Source organism: Scyliorhinus canicula, chromosome 5 (genome assembly GCF_902713615.1).
Source record: "Scyliorhinus canicula chromosome 5, sScyCan1.1, whole genome shotgun sequence".
Classification (NCBI taxonomy): Eukaryota; Metazoa; Chordata; class Chondrichthyes; order Carcharhiniformes; family Scyliorhinidae; genus Scyliorhinus; species Scyliorhinus canicula.
The window spans coordinates 128,135,152-128,155,001 of NC_052150.1; the positions used below are offsets into that span (position 1 = coordinate 128,135,152).

The 19,850-nt window shown below is 41.0% G+C and overlaps 1 protein-coding gene across 2 annotated transcripts in view; it reads right to left on the minus strand.

The window, feature by feature from the left end:
* Nucleotides 1-19,850, minus strand: part of LOC119966251 — a 142,089-nt gene that overhangs the window by 113,572 nt on the left and 8,667 nt on the right. For both annotated transcript variants that reach the window (XM_038797613.1, XM_038797612.1), the window contains exons 4-5: nt 16,037-16,058; nt 1,252-1,305 (exon numbers count right to left, since the gene is read on the minus strand). In XM_038797613.1, the coding sequence (XP_038653541.1) occupies nt 1,252-1,305; nt 16,037-16,058 (76 nt within the window). The remainder of the gene's footprint in view (nt 1-1,251; nt 1,306-16,036; nt 16,059-19,850) is intronic.

Sequence of the window (19,850 nt, forward strand, 5' to 3'; positions counted from 1 at the left end):
CAAACAGTACCTGTGTAGAGAACAGAGGAATTGAGGCTTTGATTGAACCATTTTATTAAAAAAGGGGTCAACTCAAAAGATCAATATTCTCTCCACACATGCAGGATGTTTCCAGTATTTTGTTTTTGTTTCATATTATCAAACATCAGCAAATCCAATATATCCATTACATAATAAAAACACAAGTGTTCTCAACATTGTAATGGATTGCATTAGTAAGTGGTGATATGATAAAAAAAACTAAAATCCAAGTTTTTCCCATGGATAATTTACTAGGGACAAGGGCAAGAAAACAAAGCTGGGAAATAGTACATCGACTGGTATTAGACATTTAATAGCCTGGTACCTGAGACTATTCAAGGCTGGGAAGTTTACATTTATTTAAAGCTTGCTACCTTAAGTTTGGATACTGGTCCCTAATGTCAATTAGTACAAAAGAATAATCAAGGAAACTAATTCACAAGCTATCCTACACGCGTTAAGAGTATCCAATTATTCATTTCCAATTCAGGGGAAAATTTAGCGTGGCCAATCCATCTAACCTGCACATCTTTGGGTTGTGGGGGTGAAATCCATGCAGACGGGAAGAATGTGCAAACTCCACACAGGCAGTGACCCAGTGCCGGGATCGAACACAGGTCCTCAGCGCTGTAGGCATCAGTGCTAGCCACTGTGTCACCCAAGTGAATCTCTTTAACTTTAAATATATATTCCTCCAATGCTCATCCAATCACTGAATACTGTGGTAGTATCAATTATTTAAGAGCTGAATATAACTTAGTGAATATAATAAAAATTAGATTTTTATTAAATATAAAGTAAATCCAGATTCCTTCATTATGTGATCCATTGTGTCGGATGGTTTCAGTACTGGGAAACTTCGGACAAAACAAAAACAGAATACTAACAGACTTGCAATCAGGAAGTAAAAGTACTGTGTCCCAAACTTTGGAAATGTCTTGCTCAAGAAGCAAGATCTTCTAATCAGAAATGAATAGACAAAAATGCTTTCTGTGATACAGAAGGATCATCTATCTGAGAAATCTGTACATTTTTCATACATATGCCCACAAAACCAAAAAAGTAAAAAACAAATGAATGGGATGTGGGTTCAACAGGCTAGGCGATATTTGAGAGAATACAAAGTTAAGACAAACATTGATCAAGCTGGAGGAACAATGATGAAATGAATTTGGAACAAACATTTTTACCACATCATTTAGAAGAAATAATGAACAGAAAAATACATACCAGGGTTAAAGGTCTTGGCCTCTGTGCTTTTGAAGTGTCCCGTTGGTCCAGGAACTGAGAAATATAATCCAAAATTAGGAAAAATACACAACTGAATTTAACATCACCATGAGGAGCGTTTAAGTCGCAGTATCTCCTGAAATTTGGGAAAAACGTTCAGCTCTGGCTTGAGTTATGTGCATCCAATATATGGAAAATATTACATATCTAATTTTCAAATGTCTTTCATCCTGAAAATTATGCTTGTGAAATCAATTCAAGATTAGGTACAGTGCACCATGTTGCCATGTTTTATGTTCTCACCCATGCTATCCTCTCCACAAAAACGCATGTGCTAATTTTAATACTGCTCCATACTTTTAGGATTATGTTGAATGCATGACATTTGACCCAAACAGTTCATGCTTGTGTTTATGCTCCACATGGTATGTTCAGATAGCTCACCCAACAAAAAAATGAAATTGTTAGTTCTCCCTAAATATTCCATTAAAAAGCAAATCTAAATTCTGGACAACCATTTGCAGCTCCGATAGAAGGAATCTAACTAACTTACAAAGCAGTTCGGAGAGGTTTGGAATTGGTTACAAATTAAATAATTAACTATTATTTAATTTTAGTACTTGTAAGAGGGACAAACATTGGCAAGAAAAATCAACAGAGGAACATTGTTAGTGAATTATAAATTCTATCCTTGAATTCGGAGACTGACCAGATTTATCAAAATGTCCCTTACCAGTTGTTACAAATTTCAGACCTGCCAATATTCTCATGTCGCCAGTTGGTCCGGAAAGCAAACTTTGCATCATCTACGAACTGAGTGTTCACCTACTTCCCAATATTTAGCTAAGCAATAATGTTATAGCCGTTGGATGGTGCCAACTCCCTTTATGGTGTATGCACACAGAAAAGCATGGTCTTGGACAGGTTGGAAACACTATCTTAGTTTGTGAAAGTCATATGGAAACATGAGTAGAAGCCAAGTGCAAATAAACAACAGAAATGCTGAAAATACTTTGGTCTCACAGCATGCACGACAGTAGCATTTCAGGTGGATAATCAGTGGCCATGCTTTCAACTGTTGACAACCCAAGCTCCAGAATTCACTCCTTACACTACTCCACCTCCATACTTCCCTCTCCTCCTTCAGGACATATTGTAAAAACTTACCTCTTCAACCAAGCCTTGGTCATCTAACCAATTACTTCCTAACAATCCTTGGTGTCATATTTTGCTCCTGTGAAGCCCCTTGGGACATTTTGTTACACTAAGATGCCGTATAAATCTCAGTTGTTAATTGTTGTTCTTTCATACATATTCAATATATTTTATAAATAAATAGCTTCCTTCGTCAGTGATACAAAGTAATTCCTCGATGTTTACTGACTTTTTCAGCTCCCAATACTGGATCCAACAACAGGTCAGTATGTTGGTGGGCTGCCACTTTCCAACATGAATAAGAATTCACTCCTTCCAGCACCTGTGTGAAAATTAAGCCAACCAAGATCATAGAATTTACAGTGCAGGAGGCCATTCAGCCCATCGGGTCTGCACCGGCCCTTGGAAAGAGCACCCTACTCGAGCCCACACCTCCACCCTATTCACGGATCAAGATACTTTTGAATTAAAAAAATCATTTTAACAATAAACAGGGCAGCACAAGTGAATAGCATTGTGGCTTCACAGCGCCAGGATCCCAGGTTCAATTCCCCGCTGGGTCACTGTCTGTGTGGAGTCTGCACATTCTCCCAGTGTCTGCGTGGGTTTCCTCCGGGTGCTCCGGTTTCCTCCCACAGTCCAAAGACGTGCAGGTTAGGTGGATTGGCCATGATAAATTGCCTTTAGTGACAAAAAAACGTGAGTTGGGGTTATTGCATTACGGGGATAGGGTGGAAGTGAGGGTTAAGTGGGTCGGTGCAGGCTCGATGGGCTGAATGGCCTCCTTCTGCACTGTATGTTCTATGTTCAAAAGGCTCTAGGGTGTGTTGGGGTGACTCACTGTCTCAAAACAATATAGTAATATAATAAGAGATAGATAATTCATCTCACATTCTATCCAATTGATCCTAAGTAATACCACCTGATCACCTGCGCATCTGGGAATTAAACCTCTTGAACTAAATTTCATAGCAGCCTCAATAGAAATTAAAACAAAATCCATTTCAAATGCATGAAAATCTCAAAATGCTACAATAATTCAACACAATCCTATTTAGGTTGCAACGGCTCTCCTAAAATGAAGAAAAAAGTTCAAATTGGCTACGCAGGCAAAATATACTTTAACAAAGGCGCTCGGTGTGATTCCCAAGATCTCAGTGGATCAAAAGAAAGGTTAGCAGTTGTCCTTCATGTTTCAAATATTTATAGGTGTGATTATGATCAAAGGTTAAAATCAACCATTAAATAAATTCCGTAAATCTGAAACGGATTACCAAATATATACATATATAGTGGTAGAGTGCGGCTTCTGACCATAATCTACTTATTGATTTTCAATCTTGGGACGGGAAAAAGGTCAAGCTATCACCAAAAAAAAAGAGGGGAGGAAAAAAGCACATCACTCGTGACCATCTCCAGGTAGGAATTTTTCCAACTGTGGTAAAAAGTTAGGAACAGGTTGTATACTTTGTCAGCGCAGAGACAATGGAAAATAATCAAGTAGAAAAAAATACCAGTTGAGAAATTCAACTAACTCCATGCATACTCACGGGTTTCACTGCAATCATTTCACGGTCGGTCAAAAAGAAATTAGAATTTACGTAACACTTTTAACATTAGAAAAGTTCCAATGTGTTTCACAGCTTAGTAACTAAACCACTAAAAACTCAGCTGCCAATGGTGATATGAACAAGTGAAGCCAATGAGGGATTTGAACACAAATATCAAGATGTCAGTGAACTGGGAGCCAATGCAGCTCATCGAACACAGGCAATACGTATATGGAGCTTTGTCCAAGTTAGTATATGGACAGCAGCTCACAGGAGGCTGGCCGAGAGAGCATTGGAATAGTCGAGTGATCATTACAAGGTGACAGATGAAAGTTTAAGTATCTGATAAGCTGACAGAGCGGCCAAGATGTTTGTGCTGGTACACAGATAGAAGTTTTGACCGGAAGAGGCATCAGTGGGTATTCAGGGAGCCTGGTGGTGCATTCCACGGTGAAGATATGGAATCAGTTTAGAACAGTACAGCACAGAACAGGCCCTTCGGCCCTCAATGTTGTGCCGAGCAATGATCACCCTACTCAAGCCCACGTATCCACCCTATACCAGTAACCCAACAACCCCCATTAACATTATTTTTTAGGACACTAAGGGCAATTTAGCCTGGCCAATCCACCTAACCCGCACATCCTTGGACTGTGGGAGGAAACCGGAGCACCCGGAGGAAACCCACGCACACACGGGGAGGACGCGCAGACTCCGCACAGACAGCGCCCCAGCCGGGAATCGAACCTGGGACCCTGGAGCTGTGAAGCATTGATGCTAACCACCATGCCGCCCCTGTGTGAATATGTGAAGTTATGTACTTTGGTAGGAAGAATAAAGGAGCTGAATATTATTTAAATGGAGAAAGATGGCAGAATGGGCTTTTATTTCAAAGGGAAAGTGTTATAAAAAATAGGGAAGTCCTGCTAAAACTATACAAGGCACTAATTAAACCACAGCTGGTGAGGAGTCATTTTAGGACAAAAAGGATGTCGGTGTTAACGCCGCTGTGCGAGAATCATTAGAAGCCAGGGTGGGGGTAGGGCTCAGGAGAGAATGAGTGGCTTCTTTCAGGGGGTAGCAGATGAGTGTGAGAGGTATGGGCGGGTGCCAGCTAATCACACACACGTTTTGGGGTTGAGAAAAAAATGGGAAGATTCTGAGCAGGAGACTTAGCCAGGATAGTGGAGGTGGAGCCTTTGGTGGCGATATTTGGGCTTTCAGAGAAGCCGGAGCACATGGAGGGGAGTGCGACAGTCGAGGTGTATTCTACCTAAGATCTTCCCAATTAGTTGAGGTTGTAAGCTACCAGACAAGGTCTTGTCAATATCTGAAGTAAGACTCACTGTTTGGGATGTCTAATTATAGTTTCAATAATGTTCCTTGCTTTCACTACCGTTGGTATACGAGATAGACTATCACTTCAGGGGCTATCTTATCCTTAACTGCAGCTAAATCTTTCTTATTCTGAGAGCTGGGTATGGGTCAGTCATCCTCTAGTAGCCTCAGAGGTGAGAATATGATGAGCCTTAGTTAAATGTTACACTTATCTGTGAAAATAGACACGGATCTGTATGGTAAAATAAATACCCCCCAATTTATTTAAAGAATAAGGGTAATACAAGTTTTTAATAAATGATACAGTTTGGCAAATACAGGGTATGTGATGAGTTAGCCTTTGAACTCCCCAACTACATAATTGCTTAAGCTATAAACAATTCATACTTACAACGGCTAGTAGCCTCGGAGTTCAATACTCAATCAAGAGCAGAACTCTACAAGTTGAGATAAAAGCAGCGGCTTGGTCAGGTAAACACTCAGCAATCTCCTAAACAGCTCTCGAGGCAAATCCTTTTTACACAGCCTTTGCTTAAACATTTATACAGTTTTCTCACTTAGGGAGTCGAAAGGAGTTTTAGCAGAGCACCTGCTTCTGAAGATACTAGATCAACTCCCAACAGTTATTTCTAGACAAAAGTAGCCTCCCTTAGTTGGCAAGGCCACTAGACAGCAGTAGCCTCCCTTAGTTGGCAAGGCTTATTTCTAGACATGGCCACTAGACTTAATGAGCTCACTGCAGCTGGGCTTTTACAAAGATAATGTCTGTAGTACTTGTTATAAAACATTATTGCAATAAGTAATGGTTTACAAGAGATACATGACTTCATCAGTCATCAGTTTTTAATATAGAGTTAATACATGATTTAATATAGTCAGTTCTGATCAGTTTTTAAATATAGAATGGATACCGCCACAGGAGGAAGACGATGCCGTGGCCTTCACCTCTGATTACACGGTAGCAAGTTTACTGGAGTGGCGGTTGGCATCGCCACAGGGGGCAGAGATTTGGTTGGGTGACCTATACGACTTCCTGAGGTTGGAGAAGATAAAGTATGAGTTTTGGGGCTCTGCAGGGGGGGTTTGAGAAAAGGTGGGGAGTGTTTGTTACCATGTTTGAGGAGCGGTTTGCTATAGGGGAGGTGGGGCGTGGGGGGGGGGGGAAATGTACAGACTGTATAGTTGATTGCTGGGAAGTATGTTTCCCAGAGTGTTTATTTGCTGTAACCTGTTTTGACACATGTTTGTAACAAAATACATTACAAATAAATAGGTTTTGGAGGGCATGGGTGCAAAAGAATAAAGTATAAATGCTGAAGAAGGTTCACCCAGATATTAAAAGTAGAGATTTGACAGTATTTTATTACAAACATGTATCAAAACAGGTTACAGTAAATAAACACCCCGGGAAACATACTTCCTAGCAATCATAGAATTTACAGTGCAGAAGGAGGCCATTCGGCCCATCGAGTCTGCACCGGCTCTTGGAAAGAGCACCTTATCCAAGGTCAACACCTCCACCCTATCCCCATTACCCCACCCAACACGAAGGGCAATTTTGGACACTAAAGGCAATTTATCATGGCCAATCCACCTAACCTGCACATCTTTGGACTGTGGGAGGAAACCGGAGCACCCGGTGGAAACCCACGCACACACGGGGAGGATGTGCAGACTCCACACAGACAGACAGTGACCAAGCCGGAATCGAACCTGTGACCCTGGAGCTGTGATGCAATTATGCTATCCACAATGCCACCGTGCTGCCCACGATCAACTATACAATAAAACAATTCGTACAGGAACCAAGAGAAGCCTAAATAGAGTGAACATGGAGAGGATGCTTCCACTAGCAGGAGAAACTAGAACCCGAGGGCACAGCCTCAGACTGAAGGGATGATCCTTTAAAACAGAGATGAGCAGGAATTTATTCAACCAGAGGGTGGTGAATCTGTGGGGCGGCACGGCGGTTCGCACTACTGTGATGACAGCTTCAGAGATCCCGGTTCAATTCTGGCCTCGGGTGACTGCCTTGTCTGGAATTTGCACTTCCTCCATGTCTGCTTGGGATTATTCCGGGTGCTTCGGTTTCCACCCCACAGTCAAAGATGTGCAGGATTTAAAGAAAAAGAAATTTAGAGTACCCAATTATTTTTTTTCCTAATTAAGGGGCAATTTTAGTGTGGCCAATCCACCTAACCTGCACATCTTTGGGTTTTGGGGATGAAACCCACGCAGACACAGGGAGAATGCGCAAACTCCACACAAACAGTGACCCAGGGCTGGGATCAAACCCAGGTCCTCAGTGCATGTAGGCAGCAGTGCTACCCATTGAGCCACTATGCCGCCCTAGGTTAGGTGGATTGGCCATGCTAAATTGCCCCTTAGTGTCGAAAAGGTTAGGTGGGGTTACTGAGATAGGATGGAGGCATGGGTTTAAGTAGGGTGCTCTTTTCAAGGGCTGGTGCAGGCTTAATGGGCCAAATTTCTGCACTGTAAATTCTATGAACTTATTGCCGCAGAAGGCTGTGGATGCTAAGTCACTGAGTATCTTTAAGACAGAGATAGACAGATTTTTGATCAAAAAGGGGATATGGAGTCATAAGAAGGCAGGGGAATGGGGATGAGAAACATATCAGCTATGATTGAATGGCAAAGCAGGCTTGATGTGTCAAATCGCCTAATTCTGCCCCTATGTCTTATGGGCCGTGAAAAGAAGCAAATGGTCAGTTTGAATCCTCTAACATTGATTTTAATATGTCGTGATCACCTACTCTACATTTCAACTAAGTATCACAACTAAGCATAAAGCATGTTAGTGCATTGCCACCATCCTAGAATCACAGCTTGGGATAATGGCTCTACCAGTTTCAGAGCATTTAGTCTGGCTTCCAGGTTACCGCAGTTTATCTCAGATCTGTGTCACATTGGTTACATGACATCTTTCTAACTCGAGTTTGCTTGAAGTGACAGAGCAGCTTACGATGTCAGACATCTCAATGATTTAGACCAGGGTTTTTCAGAGTGTGGGTCGTGACATGCAGGCAGGTGTCGGGAGGGTCCTAGCGTTCCTGATCACGGGAGAAGATTCCAATGGCCACTGCGGGCATTTAAATGGAGAATGGTGGCCCACTGGCTTTTAAGTTTTCTTTTAAAAAGTACACAATTCTTTTTTTCCCCCCAATTAAAGGGCAACTTAGTGTTGCCAACTCACTACCCTGCACATCTTTGGGATGTGGGGTGAGACTCATGCAGACATGAGGAGAGTGAACTCCACATGGACAGTGACCCGAGGGCGGGATCGAACCCGGGACCTCGACGCATGAGGCAGCAGTGCTAACCAGTGCGCCGCCTCTTGCTTTGAGTTTTTAAATGAAATGAGAACAAAATTAGGCTGTCTTCTGGACACAAGAAATTGCAGTGGTCACGTGTCCGACATGTACACTTGACGTGAAGCGCCCTGTACCTATGTACTTTTGGCGCCAAATCAGAGGAGAGATCCTTCTATTTTCTAGCTGCTAGCGAGGACTGAAAAGATGGATTGTTTTGTTACAAGGAAGAGATGGCCAGAAACTCAAATAGGCAGTGTACTGATTGGCCAGGATCTCACATCCAAATCTGCTGGCGAGATCTGCTCAGGGGAATCCATGGCAAGATAGAGCAGTGCTCGTGGTAGTTCTATCGACCTCCAGGGCCTCTGGTTAACAGCCTACAAAGAAACAAAACTCGGGAACAAAGCCATTTAAAGATTACTTCTTGAGGTATGGTTTTGTCAATTGTGCCAATGCAAATAATGGCGCAAAGCCCATGCGTGTTAATAAGTACTGGCAAGTGCGGCACGGTGGTGCCATGGTTAGCACTGTTGCCTCACGCCGCTAAGGACCCGGGTCAGATCCCGGCCCTGGGTTACTGTCCGTGTGGAGTTTGCACATTCTCCGCATGTGTGCGTGGGTCTCACCACCCCCCCCCCCCCCTCCCCATGCCAAAAGATGTGCAGAGTAGGTGGACTGGCCACGCTAAATTGCCCCTTAATTGAAAAAATGGGTACTTTAAATTTATATTAAAAACATAAGTATTGGCAAACAAGAGAAGTTTCAGATTTTGAAAGAGAAATGGTGGGTGAAAAATGCCTTCTGAGGTTCAAACCCCAGAGTCAGTTATTAACTTTTAGCTGACTCCAAACAAAAGACTAAGCTGCTGCACCCGGCCTGTGACAGCACACTAAAACATGCCAAAGTCCATGAGGCAGTCAGCATTCTGGAGTAGGATCTCCCAGACCTATCCAGTGCTGAGTAAAACAAGCATTTTGTTGCTATTGTCCTTCACGACGACCTGCACTTGCAATATTGGATTTTCCTTTCATATAAAAAGATGAAAACTGCACAAAGGAACTGGCTGAACTCTGCACCTGGTATTCACATTACCCTCTCCTCCTGTGAACCTGATTGGAGTGAGATCATGAGGACCCAGTAGACTCCCCTTTTCCATGAAAGGCAAGAGAACGTGGCATGGGTCACGAAGGTTGGAAGGCATGGGTCGCGAAGGTCAGCCAGTTGGCAAAAGTGGATCCCAGGAAATAAAGTTTGAAAAGCACTGATCTAGACGTCTAACACTTCAGGGCCCCATGTGAGGCACTCCTACGAAGCTGACTCAATATACAAGTGGGTGTCGGTCAAAGTCCTCTACCCTCTTTGCCAAAATTTCAACACATTGCCTTGGATCGCAAACAGAGAAAATGCTTCTGTTTCATCTTAACCATGAAAGCAAGCTGACTGGGCTAGTTTTAGGTGCAAGCTTGTCGAAGGTATCTTTTTATTATGTGGGTTATTAAACAGATTCAATTTTATTTTTCAAGTGGAAATAATAAATCTAACAGTCGGCGAACACCACCTACCTCTTCAAATGTCATGATATAGCCATGTTTAATCCTTTAACAGCCATCATTATAAAAAGCTGATTAATGGGAAGCTTGTGCCAGTTGAGAGAGTTTGCTGTGCACATTTGGCTGTCTATGTAACTATTCTGGTGTTCCTGTGTTCAGATATGCATGAACGCAGCTTGCTTATGTGTCGGTCTTCCAGTTTTAAAATCTTGACTACGTCTGGCATCTCAATGTGAACTGAGAACAAGATATAAAAAGCAGTGGCAAAGGAGGCAGGAAACAGGAGGGGCAGGAGCTAATAAGACGGTAGGAGGATGCAAAGAACAGTGGCAGGGGAGATCAAGAGACCAGAAGAGCACTGTTGAGTGAGACCTGAGTGGGAGACTGTTCAGAATGATTATACCATGTTCTATTTTTTTCAAACTGTTAACGCAAGTATGGGAATTCGGGGGGGGTTCAGCCATTACGATGCAGCAAGGAGGGCAAAAGTAACCATAAAAGGCTACTCAGGAAAGTAGGGAGACAAAACAGCAATCAATAGGCTAGTTCGCCTATGTTGGAATTCATTATAAAGCTAGTAGCAGAGACATAGAAAACCATCAACTATGAAAGAAGTGTTTGACAAATTTATTAAGTTTTAAAAAATGTTTTTAAACTAAATTTAGAATAGCCAATTCTTTTTTTTCTCGAAATTAAGGGGCAATTTCGGGTAGCCAATTCACCTACCTTGCACATCTTTTTGGGTTGTGGGGGTGAGACCCACAAGAGACACGGAAAGAATGTGCAAACTCCACATAGAAATTGACCCGGCACCACAGTGCTGCACTTAAGTTTTTGAGTGTGTAACAAGCAGGGGGAATAAAAGGAAAAACAATTGATGTGGCACAGCACATTGGGATTTCCCAAAGACATTTGATAAGTTCCAAAAAAATTACTACACAAGAGCCCGCTATGCTGTGTGCAATATATTACCAGAGGATTTTTTTTTGTTAGTTAGCCAGAGTGTGGGATAAATGAGTCAGCTTCAGGTTGGCAAACCAAAAGTATCAGGATACCACAGGGATTGGCTTCAATTATTTACAATCTACATCAATGACTTGTGGCTCAGTATGTCACACCTCTGCCTCTGACCCAGAAGCTGTGGGCTCAAATCCCACTCCAGGACTTGTTGACCATGGAAGGAGCAGTCATAACATGGTTCAAACAGGTTGACATTCAACCTGGTATCATCCAACTTTCTCACTACTCCCAAAGGGAAGCAAAGTGCTTGTGAAGATGAGAAGCAAACAACTTGGATGAAAGAATTGAGTATATTGTAGACAGATTTGCTAGCAATACAAAAGTGGTGGCAAAGTAAGTCCTGAGGAGGACACAAGAGTATGCAAATGGATAATGTGGGGCACAGTTAACAAAGTAGGCAAAAATTTGACAGTCTTACAATGTAGAAAAATGAGATTATCCATTTGGGTAGGAAGGACAGAAAAGCAAAATATTATTTAGACCAAAGAGAGATCACAGAATCCTGGGGTACAGAGGGATCTGGTCTACTTCTAGTTGAAACACAAAATGTTGTATGCCGCTGCAGCAAGCAATTAGGAAAGCAAATGGAATCTTGGCTTTTTTTGAAAAGAGAATGGAGTACAAAAGTAGGCAAATCTTGCAACAACTGCAGAGGACATTGGCGACATTACATCTGCAAGAGTACTGCACACAGGGGGGATATAGAACAAAGAATACAGCACAGCAACAGGCCCTTCAAGCCTGTGACGACCATGGTACCTGCCTAAACTAAACCGTATGCACTTACGAAATCCATATCCTTCCATTTTCACCCCATTCATCTATTTGTCTACATGCCCTGTAAATGCCGTTATCGTACCTGCTCCCACCACCTCCCGAGGCAGCGCGCGTTCCATATATTTATCACCCTCTGTGTACTTATACTGAACAGTTCAAAGGAGGTTCATTTGCTTCACCCCTGGGATAAATGGGTTGTCTATTGAAGAAAGGTTGAGTATTTTCGGCTGATTGTCATTAGAGTTGAGAAAAATTAGATATGATCTTATAGAAACATGCAAAATGCTGAGGGTGCTTGACAGGGTGTATGCTGAGAGAATGTTTTGTGCACAAGTCCATAAGAAATAGGAACTGGAGTTGGCCATTTGGCCCTCGAGCCTTCACCACTTCATAGGATCATGGCTAAATTCAGGAGCATAGAATAAAAGGTTGCCCATTTAACATGGAGATGGAGAGGAATTTATTCTCTTGGAAGGTTGTCAATTTTCGGAATTCTCAATGCCAAACAGCTGTGATGGTCAAGTCATTGACTATATTCAAGGTGATTATGTTCAAGGTGGAAATCGGCAAGCTTTTGAATGATAGGAAAATCAAGGGCTATGGCAGAAACAGACTGGAAAATGAAGCTGATGCCAAAATCCAACCAGCCACAATCGTACTGAATGACGGAGCAGGTTCAACGGGCTGCTTCTGTTTCTGGTTATGTTCTTCTGGGACATACCAGAGTGTTAACAATTATTTAGATGTTATAGGATTGGATCCTTATGAATTGGTTCTACCCTTTAACTGCCGTAAAGCTACTTCAGGGTTATCGACAAAAGCAGTAACCTTCAGATATACTGTAGGCTCATTAGATTTCAACCCCTTAATGCAACAATTGGGCTGAGAACCTAAGTGCACTTGCACTGAGGAATTAATCATTCACCAACTAAATCCTTCCACTATAGTGAAAGGGAGAAGAGAAGAGAAGGGAACTGGAAGATCGGGCACCAAGGCAACACAGGTAAAGCTGTTGCTCAGTAAAAATGACTATGTTCCCAATGGCCTCTTTAGGGAATACAAGGAACAGAGACTGCTCATTCTAAGCAATGCTCTAATGAGAAGTGTAGGGTTAAGTATTTCAGCAATTCTCAGTCATGTATGCAGCTTCACTATGTTGGGTTTTTGCCAAACAGGCGAAAATGGCTGCAAAATCTACCGGATGCTGGCTGAAATTAAGATGCCCCCAACATCTCATTATAATTGTAACTCGGTTGGTGGAACTGTACAAAATTGAAGAACCTTCCGAACTGTTTTCAGCGGCACCGCTGCTCGCAATCAACAGCCCACCGATGCTCCATATTTGGGCTCATGACTGGTCACTGCAGCAAAATACTGGAGGACAACTGACAGCCACGTAATCATACCTGACAATTAATTGGTGAATGCAGGAAAGAGGAAGATAGGGCTAGGGAGCAAAATCGATATATTTTGACTTTGAAATGCAGAATGAAGCATCGAAACTAGTCTGCCATCCATTACAGAACTTCATTCACAATATCACAAATTGGTGTATTAAAGTCCTACATCCATTAACTATTAAAATACTTTGAAATTGATATTGCAATTGTTTGGTATTTGTAGTTTTCTTTTTAAAAAAAAGGATATTTAACCAGTTTAATTTATTTGAATAAAATTTCCATCAAACTGTTTGAGCATCAAACTGTTTGAGCATAAACATGCATCAGATTTGGTTGGGAAAGAGGAGTTGAAGTAGATCAACCGCAATCACCTCGAATGGTGAAGCAGGTTCAAAAGGCCATCTGGTTTACTGCTTCTATTTCTTATGTGGCCTATTATGAGCTCACCCAAGTGCTATTATTTATCTCAACTTCCTTCTCTGAAGGTATGGTGGAATCCCTACTGGTATTCACGTGCATCGTTTGGTACTTCATCCAAATGATCTTTCACAGCAGATCCACGAGTGTGTCAGCAGGTTACTCAACCGCAGCATCACAGTTGAACCCAATCCCGTCCTTGCCAGACAGCTACCTGATCATTTTTAGCAAGATGTTGGAGCGGGGAGGTCACTGGATGACCATTAGGGAAGGAACCTTAGCTGATTTACACTCTTAACCCTGGGGTACTGAGTACAACAGCAGTATTTTACTGTCTTCCTGAAGTCCATTCGTTCAGTAGAGACTCAGTACCCTACTTGGGGTCTTGCCCTTCTGTATGGCTCAGCTACTCAAACTGACTGAACCATTATAGTGCCTTGATCAATGACTTTGCTGAAGCTCCAAAAGTTCTAGCAAAATTCCCAACCCAACAGAACAGTGTACAGTTTAAGCAGAAAGCAATTAAACAGGTCAACCATGAGCTTCTAGTCCGAATACATCATGGAAAATTGTGCTGCTGCAATGGTGTCTCAGAATTTTGATTTGCTATGCTATATTTACGACCAAAATAATTTAAGTGTTAAGTGTAATTTAAGTATAATCAGCAAAATTATACAAGAAATGATGCAATGTCTTCTGCTGCAGTGCTTGCATTGGCTGGAGTCCTTCATGGGAGAAACCCTGGACTTCATTGTTGTCTGTTGTCACGTTTAAACAAACATGCTTAAGTCACTGCATTCATGGATTCAAAAGCAGGGTTGGCAGAACAATGGAGCTTTCAATGCAAGGAATTGGGCACTTTTCACTTTATTTCAGATGCAGTACCATTATTACTACCAGTTGAGACAGGACAAGAAATATTTTCTTTAAATACCCAGTAGCAAACTTTTGTCACTTGCCTACCACGAATACTTTCAGTCAACATTTTGACGGCAAGACAGTTCTTGCCAAACTTTACCATTCATGGTACACCAAAATGCTGTAAGTGGGCCACCATATTGTGAATAGGGCAATGACCATACTCATCTTGGGATTTGTAGTATTTTCCCAACAAAAGGCACCACCAGCTGAATTGGTACTGGCATAGACAATGCAAATTGTAGTCGTCAACCTAGACAAGTGGATTTTTAATTTTGCTACTGGGATGCAATTAATTTCAAGCCCTGAACCATGTTAAATCAACATGTAATATTTTAAGCAATGTGGGTTAAGTGCGTCACAGCATTCCTCATCACTTTTGGTGACATGCTGAGTACCAATCACATCAGCTTTGAAATGGAGTTCTGTTGACTCAAAGTTAGATATCAAGTCCAGAGAGGAATGATTAATCACCAATCCTCGTTTCACGTTCACAAATAGCGTGAACAGTAGTGGTGCATTTTAAAACAAGTATACAACAGCAACACTTGTTAGCAGTGGTTTTTTCAAACCAGAGTTTGTTGTATTATTTACACCACAACTTCAAATTTACACGGCCCAGGAGCATCTTGGGTAGCAACAGTCAAAAAAGATTGCCTCCAAATCTTTCTTTCCCAGTCCCAAAAGTGACTGAAATTAAAATGCAAAAAGAAAAATAAAGATGCACAAAGGAAAAACTGAATTACTTGGTGAAATTTAAAAAAACAATATAGTGAACAGAGAACAAAATGGACAAAAAATATTGAATTGTTAAAGGTTGGAGAAAAAGGCGAAAGGGGGCGAAAATACAAAATGTTTCTGGTATCTTCTCCAAAAACCAGCATACTTGTAAATTATTTAGTTGTGGTTTTGTCAAAAGCGACTATAGTTTACATTCAACTTTCCATAGTTCATGCCAAGTATCCTGAACAATTGGCAAATAAAGATTCAGAGTAAAAGTACTCAAAGCCAGAAAATGTCCTGACCTGCTCATCCCGCCAATCTTTCAATTTTTGAAGTTGGTACCAATGCACATTGCAATGGCAATAGATTGGGATGAAGCAATGAATAAATGGAGCTCAAGGCCCACCATGTGGCTTAGATGCAAACTGAAACATAAAATGTTCAGTATTGGCCACAAATTTTACAAGGTAAACCCCTTTGTTTACAACTGGAAGTAAACTTGTTTGAGTCAGTGCACGATTCATTTCAAATAAATCTAGAAGTGTCAGACTTTCTATAGTGTCTGTAAAGATAACAAGATCCTTAAAGAATCTTATAATACTTACCATTTTTAAAGGTTTCCTCATTCTGTCATATGACGTTCGGATGAACCATCGAGGAAATTGAACAGAAAAAAAGTTAGCACAGTTGCTTCTGTTGGGACATAAAACTGAAAGTTTTCATTAACAATTATATTTTGCAGACTTTCTTCCCCGGAAGGTCATCTTTTCCTTTATTATATTCAAGAAAAAGAACCATTCTCGGTATATTCTGCAAAAATTCAATTGAGCTCTTTATATTTTTCTGACGAATGCAGAAAAAAATTCACAAGATTAACTCAAAAACAGTGCCCAAAGAAATAGCTTTTGCATATTAGAGATGCTTTAGTAAAATTACATTCATTAGTAATTTTACTGTATTCAAAAACAAATTTAAAACACACTTAAAAAATTGAGATTTGTTAAACAGGTTGTTGAATACTGTAAGACTTTCTTACATCATTGGGGCTTAAAACAGTCTAGTGTTAATGACCAGAAACTTCATTCAAAACAGATTTGTTGGGCAAACTTACTTTCTGCCCCACTTTGTTAAAGATGCATTGCAAACTTCATTTGCTTGATGCACCAGAGTCTGTGTTTTCCAAGGCATTTTCTTGAGGTAGTAAGTAATATGAACAAATGTCCTCAGAGTCAAGTCCTTCCCTGTGCAACTGCACAAATAAAGATGTTTGTACACTGTACACATCATAAACATACAAATGTCCAAATGAACATCTGAAAAATGTTTCATAGGACGCAGCTTTGGAATCAAGAGGCTGGAACTTTTATGTTTTAAAAAGTTACTGCAAGCTCTGGGCAATAACAGAATTCACCATTTTCCCATGCTTAATTCCTCTGTACATGTTTAATGCACTTTCTTCCAGTTCAACTCTGGCCAGTAAAATAATATTTTTATTTTAACCAGAGTTGGGGGGCAACAGCACAGGTTGCATCAAAATAATTTTGAAGCAACCCATCAAATTTAGTGAAAAATTAAAGGTCGAAGAGTCAATGTTTAAAAGGGAATATTTACATATATCCAGGTCTCTTGAGCAGATCAGTTTTCAAAGGAACCATAGAATGAGAGATGATCTTTTGTTCAACTTCATTTTGCCTGTTGAACAAGTTGACAGGCCACATATTCACAGGACAGTACCAACCATTGCCACTTCATTTATATCAGTCAGATTTGGCTGAATCCTGGATTTCTTAGTAATTCATGTACTCGTACTCATTTAAGTGTCAACAGTAGCAGGTAGTCATCATAAAGCTAAAAAGCCTCCCCAAAATTAATTCAAAACAAAAAAACTGACTTTGGTTTTATTTTAAACGTAGATGAGCATTTAAAGAGTCACAAAAAGTACTCAAGCAATACAACCCTAGTTGATCTGATAGTACAAGTGCAGCAGTATTATAAATTGAAGCCAATGTTAAGCAACTTGTCTCTGTATTCATGTTTACTTCATTAACCAACATAAGTGCCTAAAATCCATGGCCAAGATGAGCAATCTTGCCTCCTACCAACTGCCAAAATACTTCCACGATTTAATAACTGACCAAAAAATAGTAAACTATGGAATTAAGCCATGAATATTTCAAGACACTGTAAAATACACACCTTTAAGATTAACCAAATTAGAACCGAACAGATCCTTCAGAGTATTACTCTTCTTCACACACTTTCTTCCCTTTTGGAAAAAGTGGAGAGATGGTGGAAGGATTCCGGGGCTCATTACGTTCCTAATGAACCATGTCATGAATGCTCCTTCTGTAGCCAACAGTTCTTGGTATGGGACTTGAACTTGGAGCTCCTGGCCCAGAGGTGGGAGGCTACCATCGCGTCAAAGACCTCTGTATCAGAGTGCTACTTAGTATATACAATTCCAATACAAGTGCACCTCCAAAAAAAAAAGCTTCATGCTAAAGTCAGTAACTCACTGGCAGTAAAGCAATTCTCATCTGCCTATAAATATACTTAAGTAATCACTGATAATTTTAAAACAATTTTCTGTTTGAAGGGTGACAAAACTTTGCTTTCTGGATGCAAATACAAATGGCAGTGGCAGAATCAGCGTGATCAACACGAAGTTTGATTTTATAGCTGACATTTGTTCCTTTAAACAACCTTTGCACTGGCATCTTCTCCTTGCTTAGTTCCAATCTTTGTTTCACTTCTATACTGGAAAATAATTGGAACTAAGTTTGGTTCCAAGAACTTGATGCCAAAGACTTGCAAGTGGTACTGAGATAAAAACAGAAAATGCTGGAAAAACTCGAAGTCTGGCAACACCTGTGGAGAGGGAAATAATTAACTTAGGAGTCCATATGAGAGCTGAAGGGGAGAAATGTAATGAATTGTCTACTGTTTAAGGTCGGTGTTGGAGTGAAATGGACGGTCAGGGATTGGAAGGGCAGCGTTGAGGAGAAATTTGAGAAAGATGTCATGGGCGCAAGATAAATGGAGTGTTAAAGGTAGTCTGAAGGCTGTGGAATGCCGAATCGTGAGATGAGGTGCTCTTCCTCCAGTTTGTCTTGGGCTTTACTGGAATATTGCAGCAAGCCAAGGACAGACATGTGGGCATGAGAGCAAGGTGGCGAGTTGGAATGTCAAGCAACAGGAAGGTTGGAGCCATGCTTGCGGGCTGAGCGAAGGTGTTCCGCAAAGCATAACGGCCTTTCGTCTAGTCTCCCCCGTGTAGAGGAGATTACACTGGGAGCAGAGATACAGTGGACCATAATACAAGCAGATGCAAATGTAACACTACTTGATCTGAAAGGAGTGTTTCAGGCCATGGATGGCGAAGAAATCCAACACCTCCCTCTCCTGACCCCTTATTCTACCATCAGTACATTCTGCTAGCTTACCTTTTATGCCACCATCAGCACCTTCTTTAGCCTTTGACACGAGCTTTGTCTGTGCCCATGACACATTTGTCAAATCCCTGAAGCTCCAATCCATCCTATACCTTGTTTTGCTCCATCTGCTTCACACGCTTCAACAGCATAAAATTCATCACATTTCTCCCTCTCTTCAGCTCGGAAGTCATAAAGCCTCAAAATGTTAACTGTATGTCTCTCTACAGATGCTGCCAGACCCGGGTTTTTCCACAGTTTTCTCTTTTTATTTCATTTTTCCAGCATCTGCAATATTTTGCTTTTATCTAAGCATTTTTGAGAGATGTTTACATGAAGAAATTTAACTTTACGCTTGAAAGGCAATAGTTCAATTGATTTCACAAGTATGGATTCGGATAGAAATTTATTAAAATTAGCGAGAAGGAAAAATTAACCATTTAATGTGTCGCACACAGCAGAGATTGGTTCTGGAAATAAACTTTTTGCCTGTCATGATTACTTACTCCTGGAGCCTTTACCCTGGAGCAAAAATAAGGGAAGAGGATTTTATGCTGTCCATTAACATTGCCCTTTTGTTCTGCATTCCTGGCAGTCATTGTACTGTATCCTACTGCATTCTAACATAATGGTGAGAATTATGCCCCCCTTCCTCATTAATGTGCAGTAAGAAGTCTTACAACACCAGGTTAAAGTCCAACATGTTTGTTTCAAACACTAGCTTTCAGAGCACTGCTCCTTCCTCCTTTAACCTGGTGTTGTAAGACTTCTTACTGTGCTCACCCCAGTGCAACGCCGGCATCTCCACCTCATTAATGTGAGTCACTACCAATTCACTATTTAGACTTAATTTTCCTAAATTAAAAAACATAATGTTAACGACAATAGTTTCACTGCCTGATGAGCCATATACATTGTCCAGATATGCAATTCCATTGCATTATTTGGCATGAAGATCAACAGTATTATCTCCCAACCTGAAATCACT